At 40.2% G+C, this 23,743-nt stretch overlaps 1 protein-coding gene across 1 annotated transcript in view; it reads right to left on the minus strand.

Annotated features, from left to right (window-relative positions):
* Positions 1–399: 399 nt before the first annotated feature.
* KCTD16 (potassium channel tetramerization domain containing 16) overlaps positions 400–23,743 on the minus strand; it is a 314,820-nt gene continuing 291,476 nt past the window's right edge. Inside the window, exon 3 of the mRNA XM_055431487.2 lies at positions 400–854. Coding sequence (XP_055287462.1) covers positions 400–854 — 455 coding nt within the window. The remainder of the gene's footprint in view (positions 855–23,743) is intronic.

A 23,743-nucleotide genomic window follows, 5' to 3' on the forward strand; every position in this document is an offset into this window, starting at 1 on the left:
GAGGGAGGTAGAAGAGGAGAGGAAAAACCCAGTTTGGGATAAATGATTCCCAAGGCCTCTCAGCTGTTCTTATGTAGCTGGCTCTCATTTATAGATAAGATACTCAGCGCATGGGACCAAGTTAACAAACAAACAACCAAAAAAAAAAAAAAAGAGAGAGAGAGAAAGAGAGAGAGAATTTCTTATACTTCCACATCTGGAAAGAAATCTACCCTGTGGATTGACATGTTAAGGTGAACTAGGTAAATAGGCAGTAGTACATCAATGGGCTATTGTGTTCTAAGAAATGTGTATTGTTAGTTGTTTTGTCTTTTCAAATATGGATTTCTTTCAGGAGGTTTATTTCAAAAACGGTGACATGCTCTGTTTCTTCTCCCACCCCCACCCCCTCACCCGCCCCTATAGATGATACTTCCGTAAAAGTTCAGATTGCCAAGGGTGTTTTCTCTCTGGGAACCTATCTGGAATTTTGATCTTTAGGAAATCCTGGATGCATTTCTCCAGCTCTTCCTCAATTGACAGCTTTTCCTTAACAGCTTTTTTTTTGCTACTCATGTTCGACTCCCTGGAGCCGGAAGTCAGAGTCCGGAGCAGGTCACTTTTCCGTCGCATCTCTGACTGCTGGATCAGCTGGACGGGGCCCTTCTTGATGGGACGGTCCAGAGTCTGGATGTTGGTCTGGCGTGTCACGGGCCCACAGATGACTGTCTCCTGGGGAGAGCTGGCCTCAGACTGGCTGTCGCAGCTGGAGGTGGAGAGGTCGTTGCAGGAGGTGCCACTCTCTCCTTCTTTGTCACCCTTGCCGTTCTTGCAGCAGCAATCACAGTGCGAGGATGACCACCTGGAAGGCTCACCTGCAAAGAAGCACAGGACCCAAGGAGTGAATGTCAGGCAGCTCAGCTTGGAGTAGCAGCGCTGCATAAAAACACACACACAAGCGTCTACAACCATGTCTTTAGCAGAAACAGGAGGGCACACAGAATGGGTTGCAACAGGAGTACCCAGCAGCCAAGTTCACTGAGGGATGGAAGTTAATAATGCACTGAGGGAAGGAAGTTAGTAAGGGTGAACTGCATAAGGGGAAATACACTCTAATGCTTCAGTCCATGGAGTCGATAGTTACTCAGCTACACAGTGTCATCACTAACTTTGTTACCTTGGCAGCCCATTTAATTCTCAAAGCTTCAGTTTCCTCATCTGTGAGAGGAAGATAATAATTTCCCTACTTTCAAGAGCTGAAGGGTGGAATTAGATAAGGGAAGTGAAATTCTCCAGGAGATACAGTAAAGGACCGGGAAGCCTGGCATGCAGCAATTCATGGGGCTGCAAAGAGTTGGACATGATTGAGAGACTGAACAACAAACAACAACAAAAATGAAATTCTTAATGCAATGTGTGGCACACAATAAGCACTCAGCAAATGCTAACTGACTTTACTGTGGCTGATGTTAAGCCCTGATCCTATGCCCCATGTTATTGCAGTCAGGTAAACAGGGAGATTCTAGAAGAGTGGAATGACAGCTACCAGTCAGGGAGGGCTTACTTTGTACAAATCCACATGTAAATTCTTTGCACCCATTAACATACTAGACCCTCATGACAATTCTAAGACATCACTATCTCCATCCCCAGTTTCCACATAAAGAAACTAAAGACTTTAGAATTTTAGAAACTTGCTGTAGGACTTCCCCTGTGGTTCAGTGGTTAAGTATCTGCCTGCCAATGCAAGGGACACAGGTTCGATCCCTACTCCAAGAAGATTCCACATGTGGTGGGGTAACTAAGCCATGTGTCACAACTACTGAAGCCCATGCACCCTAAAGCCTGTGCTCTGCAACCAGAGAAGTCACTGCAATGAGAAGTCCACAAACCATAACTAAAGAATAGCCCCTGGCCCCTGCTCTTGGCAACTAGAAGAAGCCCTTACACAGCAACAAAGACCTAGCTGCAGCTCCCCAAAAAGGAATGTGCCATAGTTTGTACAAAGCTGTACTATTAGTAAATGGCAGAGCTTGGATTTGAAAACAGGTCTCCCAAATACTATAACTGATCTGTCTGTAAAATTCATGCTTCTCTTTCAAAACAATTTTCAAAGTATCACTTCTCTCTGAAGTCCTTATTCACCTATCCTCAGAAATAGTTGCTGATTTTTCCTCTGAGTTATGATCTTCCCTTGTAAGTGCCTCTATTATTACACATATCACATTTTGTTATAGTTCTTTTCTACCTTAGGCATCTCAGCTATTACACCATGAGCACCCTGAGGCAGACGCAGTGAAGAGTTCATTGTTGTTATCTGAGAAGAGGCTCAAGTAAGAGTGTAGAAATTCAATAATTCAATAATTATTATTCTAATAATAGTTCTGAAATACCTTGATCCAGCCATACCTGAAACTAGGCCTTTCAATGAGGTTTCACTTATATGATCCACTACATTATATTTAAGCCAGTGTGAATTCTTCTCTCCCTGATTCATAGCAGTACATTCAGCTATTTGGAGCAGAGCCATTTTTCAGATACTCAGTCGGTGGCTCCCTAAACTAGGAAATCCAGAGTCACTGCACAAAGCAATTTCCTGAGCATAAGTCACTGCTCCAAGCCTTCCACTCTCTACATAGCCACAGTCTTCTTGGGGTCATAAGCCTAATACTGTTTACTGATCAGATGTTATACACTGGGCACTTCATATAGTTCATTGCACTAATGCCGTGAAAAAATTAAAGGGAAATCAATCCCCTTTATGATGTTAATATTAAGGACAAAGATAATGTGGTACATTTATACGTTTTAAAAGGGATCCAGTTTCAACTTGCAGTATACCTTATCCTCATAAATAATGAGTCACATGATAATAAGATGCCACTTTGTTATCATTTCTAATGTGGTCAAAGTAGAGGAATCTTAGGATGGAAACTATTAGGAAGATTATATCCTGTCATCTCTTACAATGTCTGCCTTCTACATATCTAAAAGATTTAAATATTTATACCAAGTTATACATTTTTCCTCAGAGATAGTAAAAAAGAAAGTCCCTATAAATCACAATGACAAAAGGATCCCTAATATATATCGTTCTTCTGCACTACTTTTCAAATGTGACTGAATATTCATTGTATTTATATATGCATTAAATAAAATGCAACAATCCAATTAGCCAGAAGGAATCACCACAGCAGTAATGTCCTAGTTATCACAGGCTATTACAAATAAATATCTTCCACGCAACAGAGAAACTGTTCAATATGTGCCAGCTGGTGACTGAAAGTATCAGCAATAGAAAATGGTTTCTGTCTGCCAGCCCAGATTCTGAGGAGGATGATTTTCTCTCCTTCAGAAGGTAGAATTTGCATCTGCCTCTCCAAACCTGGCCATCCCCATACTAATATAATTCCATGGAGAAATGGCTCCAATGAGTTAGGTCAAGGAAAAGTAATCACCCCAACCCAGGGCTGATCTAATTTGATCTTTCTTGAGGAAAATTCAGAAACTGAACAAAGCCTTAAAAGAAGAAAGAAAAGAAATAGGAGAAAGACAGAAAAGAGAAGAAAAAGATATGCTGGAATACACCTGCCTATAAATTTCAAACAAGATGACAAAATATTTTGGCCATAAACCCTCCTGAATCAGTAGAAATACAAGCCTGGGGGACATGCCTGGAGGCCCAGTGATTAAGACTTGACCATCTGATGTAGGGGGTGCAGGTTTGATCCCTGCCTCTTGAGAAACCTGTATGCAGGTCAGGAAGCAACAGTTAGAACTGGACATGGAACAACAGACTGGTTCCAAATAGGAAAAGGTGTACGTCAAGGTTGTATATTGTCACCTTGCTTATTTAACTTATATGCAGAGTACATCATGAGGAACGTTGGGCTGGAAGAAGCACAAGCTGGAATCAAGATTGCTGGGAGAAATATCAATAACCTCAGATATGCAGATGACACTACCCTTATGGCAGAAAGTGAAGAGGAACTCAAAAGCCTCTTGATGAAAGTGAAAGAGGAGAGTGAAAAGGTTGGCTTGAAGCTCAACATTCAGAAAACAAAGATCATGGCATCTGGTCCCATCACTTCATGGGAAATAGATGGGGAAACAGTGGAAACAGTGTCAGACTTTATTTTTTGGGGTTCCAAAATCACTGCGGATGCTGATTGCAGCCATGAAATTAAAAGACGCTTACTCCTTGGAAGGAAAGTTATGACCGACCTAGATAGTATATTAAAAAGCAGAGACATTACTTTGCCAACCAAGGTCTGTCTAGTCAAGGGTATGGTTTATCCAGTGGTCATGTATGGATGTGAGAGTTGGACTGTGAAGAAAGCTGAGCACCGAAGAATTGATGCTTTTGAACTGTGGTGCTGGAGAAGACTCTTGAGAGTCCCTCGGACTGCAAGGAGATCCAACCAGTCCATTCTAATGGAGATCAATCCTGTGTGCTCATTGGAAGGACTGATGCTAAAGCTGAAACTCCAATACTTTGGCCACCTCATGTGACGAGTTGACTCACTGGAAAATACTCTGATGCTGGGAGGGATTGGGGACGGGAAGAGAAGGGGACGACAGAGAATGAGATGGCTGGATGGCATCACCGACTCTATGGACATGAGTTTGAGTGAACTCTGGGCATTGGTGATGGACAGGGAGGCTTGGCGTGCTGTGATTCATGAGGTTGCAAAGAGTCGGACATGACTGAGTGACTGAACTGAACATCAAAAAAAAAAAAAAAAAAGAACAGGGCTGTATTTCTCTGTCCAAGAGTTACCTTCCCCTGAAAGTCTTTCTATTCAATGGACTTGGAGGGGAACCTGAGGCTTTTCTGAAAGGCAGTTTAACAACACGAACACCAACATGTGAGTGAGTCCTGTGTGCTCATGTGGAAAATTGCACACAGCCCTCCATGACCTGTCTAAGCCAAGACCCTGGCACAGAGCATTATTTCTGCCCTGACCTGCTGGGAACATCATGGATTTAAATGTCAGTTGGGATCCACCAGCTTCCAGGCAAAGAGAAGTATTACTTTCCACTAATTCTAGGCACTATCACTATTAAAGGGAAATTAAACAGATTCATTTTAGTGGAGCCGGTTATACTTCCACATGTTTCAATATTTTATGAGCACATCTGAATGTTTTACTACTTTGGAAAGGTAACTCATAAGATGGCTTCTGAAGTCTATATATTAGGTTGAAATCAAGGAAGAAGATGGTATTAATACAGTCCAGTTAAAAGTGCAGTCTGAAGGGTCATTATAAAATCTGAAAAATAATCAGAGGTGAGAAGAGAACCATGTTATTTCTTTTTTCTTTTGATTACCCCCTTTCCAAGAATTTAACCACAGCAGACAGGATATAAACCAGAACACAGAAAACCCTTTCACCCTTGCAGTTCCACTGACATAAGCGTACCAGTTCTGGAAACAGTAAAAGTATCTGTGAAAGGTCAATTCTGTAACTCAAGATCTTCTAGAATCCTCCCCATTATAGCAAATTATGATCTCCTAAATATCTTGGACACCCTACTCCAGTACTCTTGCCTGGAAAATCCCATGGATGGAGGAACCTGGTGGGCTGCAGTCCATGGGGTCGCAAAGAGTCAGACACGGCTGAGTGACTTCACTTTCACTTTTCACTTTCATGCATTGGAGAAGGAAATGGCAACCCACTCCAGTGTTCTTGCCTGGAGAATCCCAGGGACGGGGGAGCCTGGTGGGCTGCCGTCTATGAGTTCACACAGAGTTGGACACGATTGAAGCGACTTAGCAGCAGCAGCAGCAAATACCTTGGTACTTCAAATTACAACATACTTTTGCTCCCAATTTGCTGAGGTTTCAATACTAGCTGGAATAATTCTCTTCATTTGAGGAGAAAATAGGTTACAATTGATTAGTCAGATATAGGGAGAAAATCATTTCATTCCCAGAAAAGTCTCATTTGTTGATATTAAAACAACAAAATATCTGCAACCTTTTGGGGGTGTATTAACTTGTTTCTGGTCAAAGAGCCAAATAGCTCTTCCTTATCTGTAAATAAACCACTACTGCATTTGTTGGACATCATTTTTGCTGCCAGGCACATAATAGAGGCTTGATAAATGTTTGATGATCAAATGAATGAGTCAAACACATGTGTTGAATTATAACAAGTTGATAACACAGTAGATAGATTGCAGGCTCCAGAGTCAGGTTCTGCAATATGTCAGCTTGGATCAACTACTTTACCTCTCTGAGCCTTAGTTTTCTCTTCTGAAAAATAAGGTTAGTAATAGTATCTTCCTCATAAGCGTTTTAGGAAAATTAATTGAGATAATTAAGGTAAAAGCGTTTCATGGTTTGTGGCACCCAATCCACACTTTGACCAGTGTACACATTCATTCTGCTAGAAGCCAGAAACTGATTCACATAAACAAAACAAATCAGGAGCTTGTTAGATATGATGATGATGTTTCTACTAACATGCTATACCACCAATTCTTCAGTTTGGCTGGAGCATCATGTTAGGAAGAACACTAATGCTATAATTGGACTCTTCAGAAAAATGTACACTAAGCATTTCGTAATGTCTGATTTTGTTTGGGAGTGGAGAGTAACCATTAGCACATACTATAAGACCAGGGGATAATTTTGGAAAGAAGTTTCCTCTACAGTGCAGTGCTTAGAATTTCACAAATGGATGGAACTTCCACGATAAAAATTTACTCTCATTTCAGTTCAGTCACTCAGTCATGTCCAACTCTTTGTGACCCCATGAATCACAGCACACCAGGCCTCCCTGTCTATCACCAACTCCCGGAGTTCACTCAAACTCGTGCCATCGAGTCATTGCTGCCATCCAGCCATCTCATTCTCTGTCGTCCCCTTCTCCTCCCACCCCCAATCCCTCCCAGCATCAGAGTCTTTTCCAGTGAGTCAACTCGTCGCATAAGGTGGCCAAAGTATTGGAGTTTCAGCTTTAGCATCAGTCCTTCCAATGAACACCCAGGACTGATCTCCTTTAGAATGGACTGGTTGGATCTCCTTGCAGTCCGAGGGACTCTCAAGAGTCTTCTCCAGCATCACAATTCAAAAGCATCAATTCTTCGGCGCTCAGCTTTCTTCACAGTCCAACTCTCACATCCATACATGACCACTGGAAAAACCATGGCCTTGACTAGACGGACCTTGGTTGGCAAAATAATGTCTCTGCTTTTTAATATACTATCTAGGTTGGTCATAACTTTCCTTCCAAGGAGTAAGTGTCTTTTAATTTCATGGCTGCAATCAGCATCTGCAGTGATTTTGTAGCCCAAAAAATAAAGTCTGACACTGTTTCCACTGTTTCCCCATCTATTTCCCATGAAGTGATGGGACCAGATGCCATGATCTTTGTTTTCTGAATGTTGAGCTTCAAGCCAATCCTTTCACTCTCCTTTTTCACTTTCATCAAGAGGTTTTTTAGTTCCTCTTCACTTTCTGCCATAAGGGTGGTATCATCTGCATATCTGAGGTTATTGATATTTCTCCGGGAAATCTTGATAGGACACATCAAATAACTTTAAACCCAGAGCCCAGAGGCATTTGTAGTTGGGATTAAATGGGAGAGGCAGTAAACTCAATAGCCTCGAGTCCTTAAACTCTAAATCTTCCAGCAGTTTACAACTTGGACAAATTGAGGACCAATCAAGAAAATTAAATGAGTGGACTTGGTCCCTCTCCACTATAGCCCTGAGTCCTTACTGACAAAGAAGGAATACAAGGAAAGACTACAGAATCTTTCTCCTCTATGAAAAATTCAAATCAAACTGAGTGAATCACAACTTAGCAAACTCACAAAGTGCTTATGCATTTTTAAAAGAGGCAGCTCTGCAATCTACCCACACTTCAAATCCTCCACCTGCTAATGGTTGTGAACACAATGGACATCATTTACAGCAACAGCTGGGAAAACTGCTTCTCCCTGTCTTCTGTGTCAATGATGTAGGAGCCTGCCAGTCTGGGAGCTAGATGGCCAGATTTAATTTATCGAGGCTGCTGAAACACTTTCTCGGTATCCCGGTTGAAAAGTCAATAATGCCCAAACTGATGTTTTTATAATTCTGCTAACCTTGGAAAAGATATTGCACAGTGGAGATTGGGAATAGACAGACTGTGCAAGCACCTGAGAAAAATACATCTTCCATCTTGACAATCCTCATTTCTTGCTTGTGGTTGACCTTTTCTGTACATGGACATTTGGCCTTGGAGGGACCCAGCTGGGGATCCTCATTAAGATGAGGTAAGTCTGGGAAAGAGCAGACAGTGAAACCATCCATGCATCTGTCAGGGCCAATCAGGAAAACAGATGTTCCATCTGTTATCTTTAGAGGGAGAATTTAATATAAGGAGGTGGTTAAACAGATGGTGGAAGGGTCAAAGATAGTGACTGCAAGAGGCAGCTACCACCCTTAGGACCAAGGAGACAAATGAAAGAGATAGGGTCACTGGAACTGAGATGCTGGCAGCAGGCATCCTGTGGGAGGTGAGACCCAGGCATGTGAGGAGGGCACTCTCCCTGCTGCTGGTCATGGCATCTGAAAGGGCCTGGCCCTGGGATTAAAGGAAAAAAAAGTTGAGAAGTAGAACCAACTCCTTCTGGGGGAAATACTAGCTGGGTTGATTCTGATGAGCAGAAAGCAGGCAAGGAGTCCTTCTTCTCCTGCTGTGTTACAGTCTTCTTCTATGTCCCCTACGGACAGAACCTAACAGGAAGCCAGTTGAGCCCATGAAAAGAGTGGTTAGCTGAATCACAACCTCAGCACAGCAGAGAGGGGTGGGTTTGAAGCCCAGGGATAACAGCTAAATAACAGCACACTGACCCCTCCAGGGATTCAACAGAAAAGACAGACACAGCTCTCGACCTGCTGGACCATGAGTGCAGGTGGAGGAGTTAGGGAATGGAAGTGAAGAACCATCGTTGCCATTCAGCTGCCCAGCTGCCCTTGTTATGCATTACTAAGGGTTTTGCATGTGCTCATCCACCGCAACTTCTTTTCCTGATATTCACCTGTTAAGCTCTTTTTTGACCATCCCTTTCTCAGAGCACCTTACCTATCCATCCTCCAGCCCAATTTAAGCCAGTCCCAACTTCCAGCCTGTTTCTTTCATATCCACCATGATGTGTAACTATGGCTGTGTTTTTAGGTTGTATTCATGTCAATTTTCCTGTGTTTTAAAGCCTGCCTTTGTTCCCTTCTGAATTCTAATGCACACTCCAGGGCACATACACACTGGACTTTCAGGGCAGTAGGTGCTCAGAAAATACCTGCATGAAAATGAACAGGAAAGGGAATGGCTGATGTGTATTGGTGTAGAGTATTTGTGAGAGGCAGTAAACCTTCCACCACACACACAAAAAAAGAAAAATATGACACGCAAGATAGAAAAATTTAGTCATTTCACTAGACATTTATACATATGTAACAAAATCATAAAATGGGCTGATCAATAGAGATTAATGGCAAAATCCATCCAGAACATATATTTTCTAATTAATCATCACTAATACTTATTTATTAATATCCAAAAAAATCCCTAAAGGCATTAAACAACTTCAGTAAAAACTTCCTTAACTACTCGCCTATGGTCTCCAGTCACATAATTTTCCACTTTTTAATGCCGAAACACCCGCTGAGCTCAGGTTTTTCACCTGTGAGGTTTCTCTCTGAATAAAGCAATGCAGTGATGTGTATAAGCTTTAGTCCTGAACTTTAACTTTCTGGCTGACTGCCTTGCTCTTTCAAGTGTTCCTTGATAACACACTTATTTCACATTTTTCCAGGTTCTTGTTTTCTTTCCTTTTATTGTATTTCTTCCTCTTAGCATTCCTCTCAGCATTTTTCAACTAAGATTCTACTGAATTACTCCTGTCCCCAAAGTCCTTATTTGCCTATTTCCTAGAGAGTTCAGAAGCCCATCTGATCTCTTTTCCCCCTGTGTCCTCTTCATCCTGGCTACTTGCTTTTATATTTTTCTTCACCAGTTTTCATAAACTTGAACATTTCCCCTGAATAATAAGTTTCACTACAACTCCTCTCAATTAGTATCTCAGAGTATTTTATCTCTTAGAATGAAATGTACATGAAATTATTACAGGATTTGTATGCTCCCCCATTCCAGTAAAAACATCTATCCTTTCCTTTAGGGAACTTCTGTTCCCTATTCCATCCTGAAAGAACTGTCAACCATGCTGCCATGTCCTCCCACAAGGGGAGGACAAATGGACTATCTGTGAAACAGCCCTCTCCCAAACGTAGTGGGTGATTCAGGCATGGTCATGTGAGCCAAGCTGAGTGAGTCAGAGTTCCCACTGGGACCATTCTGCAGGACCTTACAAGTACTATCCCTAATGATTTGGGATGTGCCAAACTGGGAGGATGTGAGTTCACTGGCCATCTTTCTTACCAGCTGGAGGGGAGTTCATGCATGAATAAGCCAAAGAGACAGGCAAAGCTAAGAAATGGTCAGGAGACAAAGCCCAACATCTAGCAGTATCACACACTGGCCTCATTCCTATAATTTTATAAGCCAAGACAGTCTCTTTTGGCTTAATCTAGTAGAATTAATTTTGTGTTACTTACAATAAGAGTCTTGAACACTTGATCAAACTCATGTAATCACACTTAATATCTGTCTCGTTTACTTTTGTCATCTTCTGAATCTGTCTAGTCAGAGCTATGGTTTTTCCAGTAGTCATGTATGGATGTGAGAGTTGGACTATAAAGAAAGCTGAAAGCCAAAGAATTGATGCTGTCAAACTGTGGTGTTGGAGAAGACTCTTGAGAGTCCCTTGGACAGCAAGGAGATCCAACCAGTCCATCCTAAAGGAAATCAGTCTTGAACATTCATTGGAAGGACTGATGCTGAAGCTGAAACTCCAATACTTTGGCCACCTGATGAGAAGAGCTGACTCATTGGAAAAGACCCTGATGCTGGGAAAGATTGAAGGTGGAAGGAGAAGGGGACAACAGAGGATGAGATGGTTGAATGGCATCACTGACGCAATGGACATGAGTTTGAGTAGTCTCCGGGAGTTGGTGATGGACAGGGAAGCCTGGCGTGCTGCAGTCCATGGGATAGCAAAGAGTCGGACATGACTGAGCGATTGAACTGACTGAGCACTTGTACTATTCTAGCACTAATAATACTCTAGGGTGCAAGTATGACTACTTTTAAGCTACTTTGTAAGTTACCTGTTTCTTCTCTGAACTCACAGCCTTTTTGCTACACTAGTTCCAACAAATTTGACTAACACTGTCAAGAAACATACTAAGACAATGCTGCCTCCTGTTGTACACAATTATTCCCACAGTGAATGACAATATCTGTCCCTCCAAAACCAGAAACTTCACATAATAGTAGATATCATTTACTGAGGACCCCCATGAACCTCGTATTGTGCTGCGCACTTCACATAATCTAATCTTCACAGTAGCTCTACTAGGTGGATGTGACTCCCTTTCCTTTTTATGGAAGAGGAAACTATAGTTCAAAGTGGTTAATTATCCCATGCAAAGTGAGAGTTTACAAGTGGCAGATTAAGAATTCAAATGCAGATCTCTTTTAGTACAAAGTCTCTGCTCTTTTTGGTGGATACATTATTCAATATCTACCAAAGATATTTTAAAATACCAACAGACCAAAAAGATTAAAGTGTGGACTTTAAGACATAATAATCCCAGTGACTCAAAACTCTTCAGTAACTTTAAAAAGTAATCAACTGGCTAAACAACTTGAAAGTCCAGGTTTTTGTATGTTTTTTTTTTTTATCATTTTATCTATATAAGAAATCTCACCTCCCTTTCTCAAGTTCACTGGAGAAAACTGAAAATAACTAAATGAAGGATGAAGAGTTCTGGTCCCTTTCTGATATGTGGGGCATGTCACCCCCCTCCATAAGTCTCCTGTTCTACCCGGTTGCCCTGGTAGCAGTCAACAGTGTTTGAAGTATGCATTTAATTAGCATGGGAAAAAAGCCCTTGGCTAGTTAATTAAGATTTCATATTTACTAATACCACTTAATATATTTTCGACAACCAACCAATATATAATATCTCCTCAAAGTGTGGAAATCAAAACACAACAATCTACGGCTTATTGGTAAATGTAGGCATAAATTTCTGTTGATTCTCCTGGTAAAAGAAAAAAAATAGCCAAATTAACCCAGAGCAGTTTTTCAAGAGCCAGAGTGTCCTGGGAGTTTTTTGAGAATCACAGATAATATAAAAGAACTGTCATAGAACAGGGGTCGTCAGCCTCCAGGATCTAATGCCTGATGATCTGAGGTGGAGCTGATGTAATAATAATAGAAACAGTGTGCAATAAATGTAATGCTCTTGAATTATCCCCAAACCATTACTCCTTCAACCCTGGTCCACGGAAAAATTGTCTTCCATGAAATTGATCCCTGGTGCCAAAAAGGTTGGGGACTACTGTCTTAAAACATTTATAAGTCAGAAACTGCTTTGAAGTTGGACTTAACCAGAAAACTTCGGATGGTGAGAAACACAGCCATGAAAAAGTCAATTAGGATGTGGTTCAAAACTCACTATGGACAGGCCTGGACAGAATCATAGAGCACAAGACCTAGAAGGGACGTGTTTAGAGGTCACTGAGCACCCTTATTTTACAGTGAGGAGAGAGAAAGATGCCTAAATATGGTGTCAGGACCCAGCTCCTGAACCCTGTCTGGGACCCTGCCAGGGAAACAGTTGGAAGTGTGTAGAATTATGGAGGCAAAGTCAAACCCAAGTGGAGAGATTTTCATTTCTGAACAGTCCATCATCTGGGAAAGAAAAGCTCTTGAGAAGAGTCCATTACTGAGTACAGTGAAGACTAACATACAACAGAGCAGTTTGAAGAAAGCAGATTCCTCTAATATGATCACAAGTCTAAGAGAGACAGTGATAGACAGACAGACAGACATTAAGTGATGATGACACTGACCTCCGCTGGCACCTACCTGTGTTGTACACAGGGCTTGGGCACTTTACTCACATCATCTCTTTGAGCCCTCACTACCAGTGAGGAGAGTTAGGGAATCATAATGCCGAATTCCCACCTTCCTGGGGGTAAGAGGAGATGAGTGGGGACCAAACTTCCCCAGTTCCAGGGAGGCAGAGGGTTCATCATACAGGTTTACTCAGAATCAGCATCCAAAAGGTCTGCTTTTAAACTGCATACACCCTTGATGGACGACTGAGTCTGACACCTCCATGTGAATTAGTTTATCCCAATGCTTGAGCCTGACAGAGGAAACCTGAGAACTCACAATAGTGAGTCACTCCTGGCAAATGACATTAAGGAACTGTGAGCTCTGACCACACGTCAGGTGTGGTGCCAAGTGCTTTACAAACGTTTGTGCTTTATGTTAGCAACACCACCAAGGAAGACTTCCTCCAGCTCGGTACTGCAGATGTCTGGGCTGGATAATTTTCTGTTGCAGGCACTGTCACTTACATTGCATGATGTGCAGAAGCATCCCTGGCCTCTCCCCACTAGTCATCAGTAGCACCCCCGCTCCTCCCTCAGCACAGCTAAAGTCACCTCCAGCTGAGAACCATTGCTCTACGGTAAGTATGATTCCTATTTGGTTGATGAGGACACTAGATTTCATAACTGTTGACTAATTTGCCCATGAGTCCCAAAGCTAATAAAAGATGAAACCAGGGGTTGATATTTGGCAGATCTGACTCAAGGCCTGTTCCATCAGTATATTATGGTGCTTCAGTAAAATGATGTCTTTTTGAAAAAGGAGCTTCTTGGGCAGATATCCAACCATTCCATTCACTCCAAGTTCCAAAAGAAGACCAGTGAAAGGAAATGGAGTTGCCCTTTCACTTTTTATAACATGAAAAGAGCACCTTATTCTCACCAGGCTATCTTCAGATGATAATGGAAAAGAAAGATTTATAGAATTTAGAGGTTCTGCGTGAACACATATCTCTGCCAATTGGCCACCGATTAATTACTCTTGTTTTAAGTAGGAATTCAAAATGAGACAAAGGTGGATTTAACCTGGGATTTTCCCATATAGCCACAGCCTATGTTCATATCATGTAATAAAAATAGACAACATTAAATTGAATGTTTACTGAACACCAGGTGCTGTTTTGCACTTTGTCTGCAGAATCTCATTAGAGATTCACAGCATTCCTATGAAGTGAGCTCTACTGTCATTCACATTTTACAGAAAAGTGAACTGAGAAACAGAGAGGTTAAGCAACTAAAAGTCTTTAAGAGAAGAGGTGTGATGCAGATTAACACAATCTGATCCCAGAATTTCCATAATGAGGTAGGTAGGAAAGCATAGTGGTTCAGAAACTGGGATTTAGAGTCAAAGAAACAGGAATAGGGTACAACTCTGCTGCTGACTATAAGTTTTTTCATCTGAAAATGTTGGAAATACCAATACTGCCCTGGTAGGAGGATGAGAATTAAATGGTATTTGTCTCCACTCCAGCATGATCACAGTGCCTAGAATATATTTAATACCCATTGAAAAATTTTTTAAAAAGATAACTACTTTGATACCCAAATTGATAATGTTCACATCAATCACAGTTGTAAAATATTTAAAAGATAATCTCAACAAAGATACTTTCATAGGTAATCTATTTGTTTTTGTTTTTTTCCTGATTTTCTTTCATTAGACAGTCTACCCAAAGCCCATCTCCGTATTACTTTACCAATATTTCTACTTTCTATTCTAATGGGCTATCAAACAAAGTATTGACTTATTTGCATAATTGATAATACTTAGGAAAGCACTGCTGATGAACATATCAATTCATAGAGAGCTTTTCCTCCTCTTTGCTCTGAAGCTAGGATAGTCATAGGTGACCTGCAGTGATTCTAAAGGCAATAAAAATTCCTAAAAGAAGGGGTAAACTGTTCACTGTGATGATAGTTCACTATTACTCCTTTATATATGATTTGCCTATTTGTTAAATCATTTTCATTACACATAAATGCACAACTTCAAAAGATTCCTCATCCTTCTTTCAGGGGGAAAAAAATCTTTCATTGTGGAGCCCACCATTATTTTTATGGTTAATTCACTTAGATAGTCAAGTGGTTTGACAGATGCATCCAATAAACAAAGAACACAATGGAGTGCTACCAACATAAATTAGCACTAATGATTTCCAGGGTGACATTATTGTCACCTTGAACATTGTCACCTTGTTTATTTAATTTCTATGCAGAGTACATCATGTGAAATTCTGGGCTGAATTAATCACAAGCTGGAATCAAGATTGCTGTGAGAAATATCAACAACCTCAGATATGTAGATGATACCACTCTAAAGGCAGAAAGCGAAGAGGAACTAGAGAGCCTCTTGATGAAGGTGAGAGAGGAGAGTGAAAAAGCTGACTTGAAATTCAACATTCAAAAAACTAAGATCATGGCACCCAGTGGCAAACAGAAGGGGGAAAAGTGGAAGCAGTAACATTTATTTTCTTGGGCTCCAAAATCACTGCAGATGGAGACTACAGCCATGAAATTAAAAGATGTTTGTTCCTTGGAAGGAAAACCATCACAAATCTAGATAGTGCATTAAGAAGTAGAGACATCACTTTGCCGACAATGGTCTGTATATTCAGAGCTACGGGTTTTCCAGCAGTCATGTACAGATGTGAAAACTGGACCATATAGAGGCTGAGCACTAAAGAATTGATGCTTTTGAATTGTGGTGCTGGAGAAAACATTTGAGAGTCCCTTGGACTGCAAGGAAATGAAACCAGTCAATCCTAAAGGAAATCAACCCTGAATATTCATTAGAAGGACTGATGCTGAAACTCCAATACTTTGGCCACCTGATGTGAAGAACTGATTCATTGCAAAAGACCCTGATGCTGGGAAAGATTGAAGGCAAAAGGAAAAGAGGGCAGCAGAGAATGAGATGGTTAGACAGCAACACTGACTCAATGGAAATCAATTTGTGCAAACTCTGGGAGACATTGGTCGTAGGAAACACCCCCTTCCAACAGCAGTGCTATATACTGGTCATAGCAAACACCTTCTTCCAACAACACAAGAGAAGATTCTATACATGGACATCACCAGATGGTCAATACCAAAATCAGATTGATCATATTCTTTGCAGCCAAAGATAGAGAAGTTCTATACAGTCAGCAAAAAATAAGACTGGGAGCTGACTGTGGCTCAGATCATGAACTCCTTATTCCCAATTTCAGACTTGAATTGAAGAAAGGAAAACCACTAGACCATTCAGTTATGACCTAAATCAAATCCCTTACGATTATACAGTGAAAGTGACAGATAGGTTCAAGGATTAGATCTGATAGAGTGCCTGAACTAGAGATGGAGGTTTGTGACATTGTACAGGAGACAGTGATCAAGACCATCCCCAAGAAAAAGAAGTGCAAAAAGGCAAAATGGTTGTCTGAGGAAGACTTACAAACAACTATGGAAAGAAGAGAAGCTAAAGACAATGGAGAAAGGGAAAGATATAACCATTTGAATAGAATTCTAAAGAATAGCAAGGAGAGATAAGAAAGCCTTCCTCAGTGAGCAATGCAAAGAAATGGAGGGAAACAATAGAATGGGAAAGACTAGAGATCTCTTCAAGAAAATTAGAGATACATTTCTAATGTTCAAGGGAACATTTCATGCAAAGATGAACACAATAAAGGACAGAACTGGTACAGAACTAACAGAAGCAGAAGATATTAAGAAGTGACAAGAATACACAGAAAAACTATACAAAAATGATCTTCATGACCCAGATAACTATGATGTTGTGATTACTGACCTAGAGCCAGACATCCTGGAATGCGAAGTCTAGTGTGCCTTAGGAAGCATCACAACGAACAAAGCTAGTGGAGGTGATGGAATTCCAGTTGAGCTATTTCAAATCCTAAAAGATGATGCTGTGAAGATGCACTCAATATGCCAGCAAATTTGGAAAACTCAGCAGTGGCCACAGGACTGGAAAAGGTCAGTTTTCATTCCAATCCCAGAGAAAGGCAATGCCAAAAAATGTTCAAACTACCACACAATTGCACTCATCTCACACGCTAGTAAAGTCATGCTCAAAATTCTCCAAGCCAGGCTTCAGCAACACTGAACCGTGAACTTCCAGATGTCCAAGCTGGTTTTAGAAAAGGCAGAAGAACCAGAGATCAAATTGCCATCATCCGCTGGATCATCGAAAAGGCAAGAGAGTTCCAGAAAAACATCTACTTTTGCTTTATTGACTAGGCCAAAGCCTTTGATGTGTGGATCACAACAAACTGTGGAAAATTCTTAAAGAGATGGGAATACCAGACCATCTGACCTGCCACCTGAGAAAGCTGTATGCAGGTCAAGAAGCAACAGTTAGAACTGGACATGGAACAACAGACTGTTTCCAAATTGGGAAAGGAGTACATCAAGGCTGTATATTGTCACCCTGATTATTTAACTTATATGCAGAGTACATCATGAGAAAGGCTGGGCTGGATGAAGCACAAACTGGAATCAAGATTGCTCAGAGAAATATCAATAACCTCAGATATGCAGATGAAACAACCCTAATGGCAGAAAGTGAAGAACTTGATGAAAGTGAGAGGAGAGTGAAAAAGTTGGCTTAAAACTCAATATTTGGGAAACTAAGATCATGGCATCCGGCCCCATCACTTCATGGCAAATAGATGGGGAAACAATGGAAACAGTGAGAGATTTTATCTCTTTGGGCTCCAAAATCACTGCAGATGGTGACTACAGCCATGAAATTAAAAGATGCTTGCTTCTTGGAAGAAAAGCTATGATATATGGATGTGACAGTTGTACTATAAAGAAAGCTGAGTGCTGAAGAATTGATACTTTTGAACTGTGGTGTTGAAGAAGACTCTTGAGAGTCCCTTGGACTGCAAGCAGATCCAATTGTTTAATCCTAAAGGAAATCAGTCCTAAATATTCATCGGAAGGACTGATGCTGAAGCTGAAACTCCAATTCTTTGGCCACCTGATGGGAAGAACTAACTCATTGGAAAAGACCCTGATGCTGGGAACAATTGAAGGCAGGAGGAGAAGGGGACAACAGAGTATAAGATGGTTGGATGGCATCACTGATGTGATGGACATGAGTTTGAGTATGCTCCAGGAGTTGGTGAAGGACAGGGAACCTGGCGTGCTGCAGTCCATGTGGTTGCAAGGAGTCACACATGACTGAGCGACTGAACTGAAATGAGCTGCTAGACAGTGAAGAACAGGGAATCCTAGTATGCTGCAGTCCATGGTGTCACAAAGAGTAGGACACAACTTAGTGACTGAACAACAATGGCAATGATTTTCAGGTCAAAGGGGATGGAAATTTTTATGATCCCTGTGATTACTTGGAGAAATTAGATTGCGAGATAGTTGAATTCTACATTGCTAAGTACCTGGTTATTAAATATAGTAAATATATTTTCCCTTTGCAGTAATAACTATACCGTTAGTAACACACTCTTAAGTGCTAACATTTGGGAAATAGATGGGAAAGAACTTTTTAAAGAGACAATCAAAAGAGTGAGGTAAGGTCCAATTTCATTCTTCTAAAAATGGTTATAAAGTTTTCTCAGCATCATTTATTGACAAAACTATCCTTTCCTTATGTTTTTTGCTCCCTTGTCAAATATTAGTTGATCATATATGAAGATTCGTTTTTGGGCTCTTGATTCTGTTCCACTGGTTTCTCTCTATTTTTGGCAAGTGCCATACTGTCATACTGTTTTGAGTACTATCACTCTTTAATATAATTTGAGTTCAGGGAGTGTGATGAAACTTGTAGTTTCTAGCTGGGTTGTTGTGGTTTTTTTTTTTTTTTTTGGCTTTTTCTTTTCTTTTTTTTCTAATCAGGATTGCTTTGGTTATTCAGTCTTTTGTGGTTCCATATAAATTTTAAGATTTTTTTTCTATTTCTGTAAAAAATTCCATTGGGATTTTGATAGAGGTTATACTAAATAAAAATGGATTAAATTATTACACATAAAATATGAAACCATAAATCTCTTGGAAGAAAGCATAGATAAAAGTACCTTGACAATTAGTCTTGGCAATGACTATTTTGGGTGTGTAACCAAAAGTGCAAGCAACAAAAGCAAAAAAATTAATTGAGATTACATCAAGCAGAAAAACTTATATGGGAAAACAACCCACCACCAAGATGAAAAGCCAGCCTATGGAGTGGGAGAAAATATTTGCAAATTATACATCTAATGAGGCGTTAATATCCAAGAAAACAGAGCTTCCCAGGTAGCACAGTGGTAAAGAATCTGCCTGCCAATGGAGGATATGAAGGAGATGCAGGTTTGGTCCCTGGGTATATATCCAAAAAGCACCAAAAACTCATTTAATTCAATAGGCAAAAGCAAACTAAAAACAACCAAACATTTTTAAATGGGCAGAGAAACTGAATAGATATTATTTTTCCCCAAAAGGTATACAAATGGCCAACAAATATATGAAATGTGCCGGGAAAAGAAAGAGACTGGGGATATAAGGGAGTGGGATGAAGGTGACTAGTTAAAAATGGGAATTCTCACAGGCCTGTAGAAATGCCAAATTGATAAATCCTGCTCTCTCCCCACATCAACACTATTTAAAATTCCCCTTTTCCATCTTTCTCTAATTCTATACAAAAATTCTATCTGACATACAGGCATCCATATAGTTACATAGAGTGGTGTGATAAAAGAAAAAAAATTACCTTAGCAAAATAATATAAGGTATCTTCAATTTTTGATATAAATATTTTAGTTTACTCTTTGTGCTAATCTAGTCTTTCATTACATTGTAAGTTTCTGGAAAGTAAGTCCCCATTTGAAAAGTTCCTGGCTGAAAATTATGCTTCTTCCATTTTTGACAGCAACTTAAGAAGAGCCACGACTTAACAGGAGAGAAGAAATTATAAAACCTAGTATTTGTATAACATTTGATAGATTAGAGACACATTTTCATTTACTACACCTCATTTGATCCTCATATTTATTAACTCAGCACTCAATTAATATTTGACCGCACTATTTTACATTCTAGTAAGGAAGATAAACACTAAACAAGTAAAAGAGAAAATTTCAGGTAGTGATGAGGACTTTGAAGAAAATAAAACAGGATAATATGATGGGGTGAGTTGTGTGAGAGAGTTGTAATTGACAGATATAATGATGAGAAGGCATCTTCAGAGAAGCTGATATTTGAGCAGGGATCTATTGTCCAAAACAAGCTAGGCTATGAGGATCATGTAGAAGTCATTATAAGCAAAAGGAACATCATATGCAAAGGTCCTAAGGTAGGAATAAGATAGAATATGCAGTGAGAGAGGAGGAATTGTAGGAAGTGAAGTTGGAGAGAGAGAGGGGTCAAATTGTAAAGAACTTCAAAGCCTGCAATCAGCATTTATGCAGGACAATAAGAAGGATGGTTTTAACAAGGAATTACACAATTCATCTTTGTATCAAGCTTACTCATGCTGCTCTCTAGAGAACAGATTATGGGTGAGTAAGAATGGAGGTAGGGAAGCAGCTGATGGTTGCCAGGCTGCTCATAAGGATGACTTATAAGAGTGGAGATGAGAAGGAACTCTATGAGATAGATGCTCTTATTCCCATTTTACAGATGAGGAAAGTGAGGCTCAAGAAAGCAAATGATGTGTTTATTCTGAATATGAGTCAAGAATTTTTGCTTATAAGTCCAGTTCTTCCCTCATTATGCCATGACTTATCAATGGTTAAGACATCTCAATATACAGATTATGCAAACTTTCAACAATCAATATGTTTTTGACAGATGTCTCTAGCTTTATCCTGTATATCAGAACATTTATTTGGTTAGTCCTTCTGCTGATCTGCACCTGCTGGGGTTGTTTGATTGACTTCACAAACTAGAAGCCTGGAGTTTAATTTCACCATCAGGAATCATTATATTGTTTGTAAACAATGACAGACTATGATAAATATGCATTCCGGTTAATTACTGCCTTCCCATGTGCCTTCTTCATTTTCTCATTTCCATCATCCTGTCACATCTTAATACCTGATTGTGCATCCTCTACAACAGGGAGACAGAAAAGAGCTGCAAACACATTGACATGCAAGAAGACAGCCCTGCATCCTGTCGGTTTCTTGGGAACAGAAGCCAAACCTGAAGTTCAAACACTATTGAGAATTAACAGGTTTCCAGTATGTTCAGTTTCTTATCATCCCATTGGTTTATATATTAGGTTTTTACTAATAGATTTCCATGACATGCCCACCCTTGAAGCTGAATTAAATAGTAAGCCAAGTTCCATTAGGATTTACGACATTCAGCATTTTTTAATCATTCTTTTTTTTTTTTTTTAATAGCAGGGCCAAAGAATAGTTAGTAAACATTCTAGAATGGGGTTTCTTTAGCTGCAGAGTAGCAGCTTCTGCCACAGAATTCTTGGAACAGAGAAAAAGTCTCCATATGCTTTATTAAATACCCAAAATTCACATATGGTACAGTACAGGTGTTGTGTAAATCAAGGAACAGTACATGAGACAGGCAGTTTCACAAAGTGGTGATGAGCTTGAGCCGTAATGTCAACAAATCTCAATGTCACTGAACTTCTATTTATCACTTTAGTAAGTTGTTGAACCTTATTTTGCTCACCTGCAAAATGGGGACAATAGCAGTACCCACCCACATGGGGTTGTTTGAGAGGTAATGCAAAGTGCTCTGCTTGGCACCTGGCCCTGAAATATATCTGTCACTGTTGTCACAAGTTATTATTATTAGTATAAAAACATATTAGTGAAAGTGAAGTCACTCAGTCATGTCCAACTCTTTGCAACCCCATGGACTATAGCCTACCAAGCTCCTCCACCCATGGGATTTTCCAGGCAAGAGTACTGGAGTGGACTGCCATTTAACCATATGTTACTAATAACACTATGTGCTCAATTGCTTCAGTCATTTCTGAGTCTTTGTGGCCCCATGGACTGTAGCCGGCCACACTGCTCTGTCCATGGGATTTTCCAGGCAAGAATACTGGAGTGGGTTGCCATGTCCTTCTCCAGAGGATCTTCCCAACCCAGGGATTGAACCTACGTCTCCTGTGGCTCCTACATTGGCAGGCAAATTCTTTACCACTGAGCCACAGGGGAAGCCCAATAACACTATATATTATTATTAATTAAAGTAATTAATAATTACTAACATATTATTGGAGAAGGAAACAGTAACCCACTCCAGTATTCTTGCCTGGAGAATCCCATGGATGGGGAAGCCTGGAAGGCTACAGTCCACGGGGTCGCAAAGAGTCGGACACGACTGAGTGACAGAATGGAACGGAACGGAACATATTATTAGTGATCACGATGGACTATTCTCTTTCTTTTTCTTTTATGTGAAGAGAATGAATTGTACGTACAATATGCTTTTGTCCCCCATCAGTGGGGTTGGCCCCGCCCTACTTTTCCAAACAGAAGTCTGTCTTACTGATCCCTCACATGAGAAGATGGATTTCAAGGTATGGTAAAGACTGAGCTAAGAAGCCTTGGTTGCAGAGGTAGGTGATATATTGCACCAGTCATGGTATGAGATTCATGTCCCAGCCCTAACATGGTACCAACAAATTATAAGGCTGTGGTCAAATTCTTAAAATCCCTATATTTTTCTCATTCCTAACTTGATAGTATTATTATCCTACTTACATCTTGCTAGGTTCTCTCTGTCAAATAAGAATATTCATGAAAATATTTTGAAAAATAATAATAATATCACTGCATATGACTCTGAGGTAGAATTTGTATTTTTGGTATTATTCCTGTTGTCAGGCTTCAGTTTGGTCTCACTGACCCTGGATCACTCTTCTTTGAAGACAAAAGAGAATTCATCTGGTGTTTGGTTCTCTCCTTATCTGGTCTCCTTCCATGCTCTTTATTCATTCCTTATTGTTTGAACATGAGGCTTCTTGCCTCATTGACTTTACTCAGATTGTCCCTTTTTCCTAAATACCTTTCCTGTCCCTTCTTTGCTTTGAGTGACTTATCACTGAAGAGTCAGCTTAGCTGTACTTTCTCCGGAAAATCCCCTAATTTTTTCCAAGCCCAACCCAATGCCCCTGGAGTTCAAGTAACTGACCCTTCTTCTGCCCTTTCACCTGAGATACCTCTCTCCTGCATGCAGAGTGCTGTGTTGTACTCTGTGAGTGGTTCCCATGTCAGACTCTGGGTCCCTTACCAGGAGAGACCACACTTACTCATCCTGTAACCCCACAGATTACAGAAGAGCAAAGCATTTGTTATATAAGGGCCACTCTACTCCAGTCATTTGAGCCAACAGATAGATGAATCATCTTTCAATCAACCAGGCCATCTGATGGCAGGTTTATTAAGTTACATTTAAACACACAGTAATTACACAGTAATTACTGCCTTTCCATCACAAGTTTGCACTTCATCTGAGCACAGACTTATTATTTCCTTAACTAACTCACTAGAAGCTTAAACTACTTCCCATCTATGTCTATATGCATATTTTATTTAGAAAATTTCTGCATTTCCCCACCTCTCAGATCTTCAAATACCACTCTGAATAAAAGCAGTCTGTATAGCATATGGTGTAAAAAATATTGAGGGAAAGACAATTTCAAAGTGTCTATCTTTTCAAATGCTCATCTTTACAGTCATTACAAGAGGTTATTTATTTTTCCATTCATGAGGAAAGAAGCGATGTGGTATAGTATCAAAGAAAGTGTTGCCAAAGTGAATTCAAAAGCCTAGA

Source organism: Moschus berezovskii, chromosome 8, assembly GCF_049115385.1.
Source record: "Moschus berezovskii isolate FMDL1 chromosome 8, NW_MosBer_1.0, whole genome shotgun sequence".
In the NCBI taxonomy this organism is placed as follows: domain Eukaryota; kingdom Metazoa; phylum Chordata; class Mammalia; order Artiodactyla; family Moschidae; genus Moschus; species Moschus berezovskii.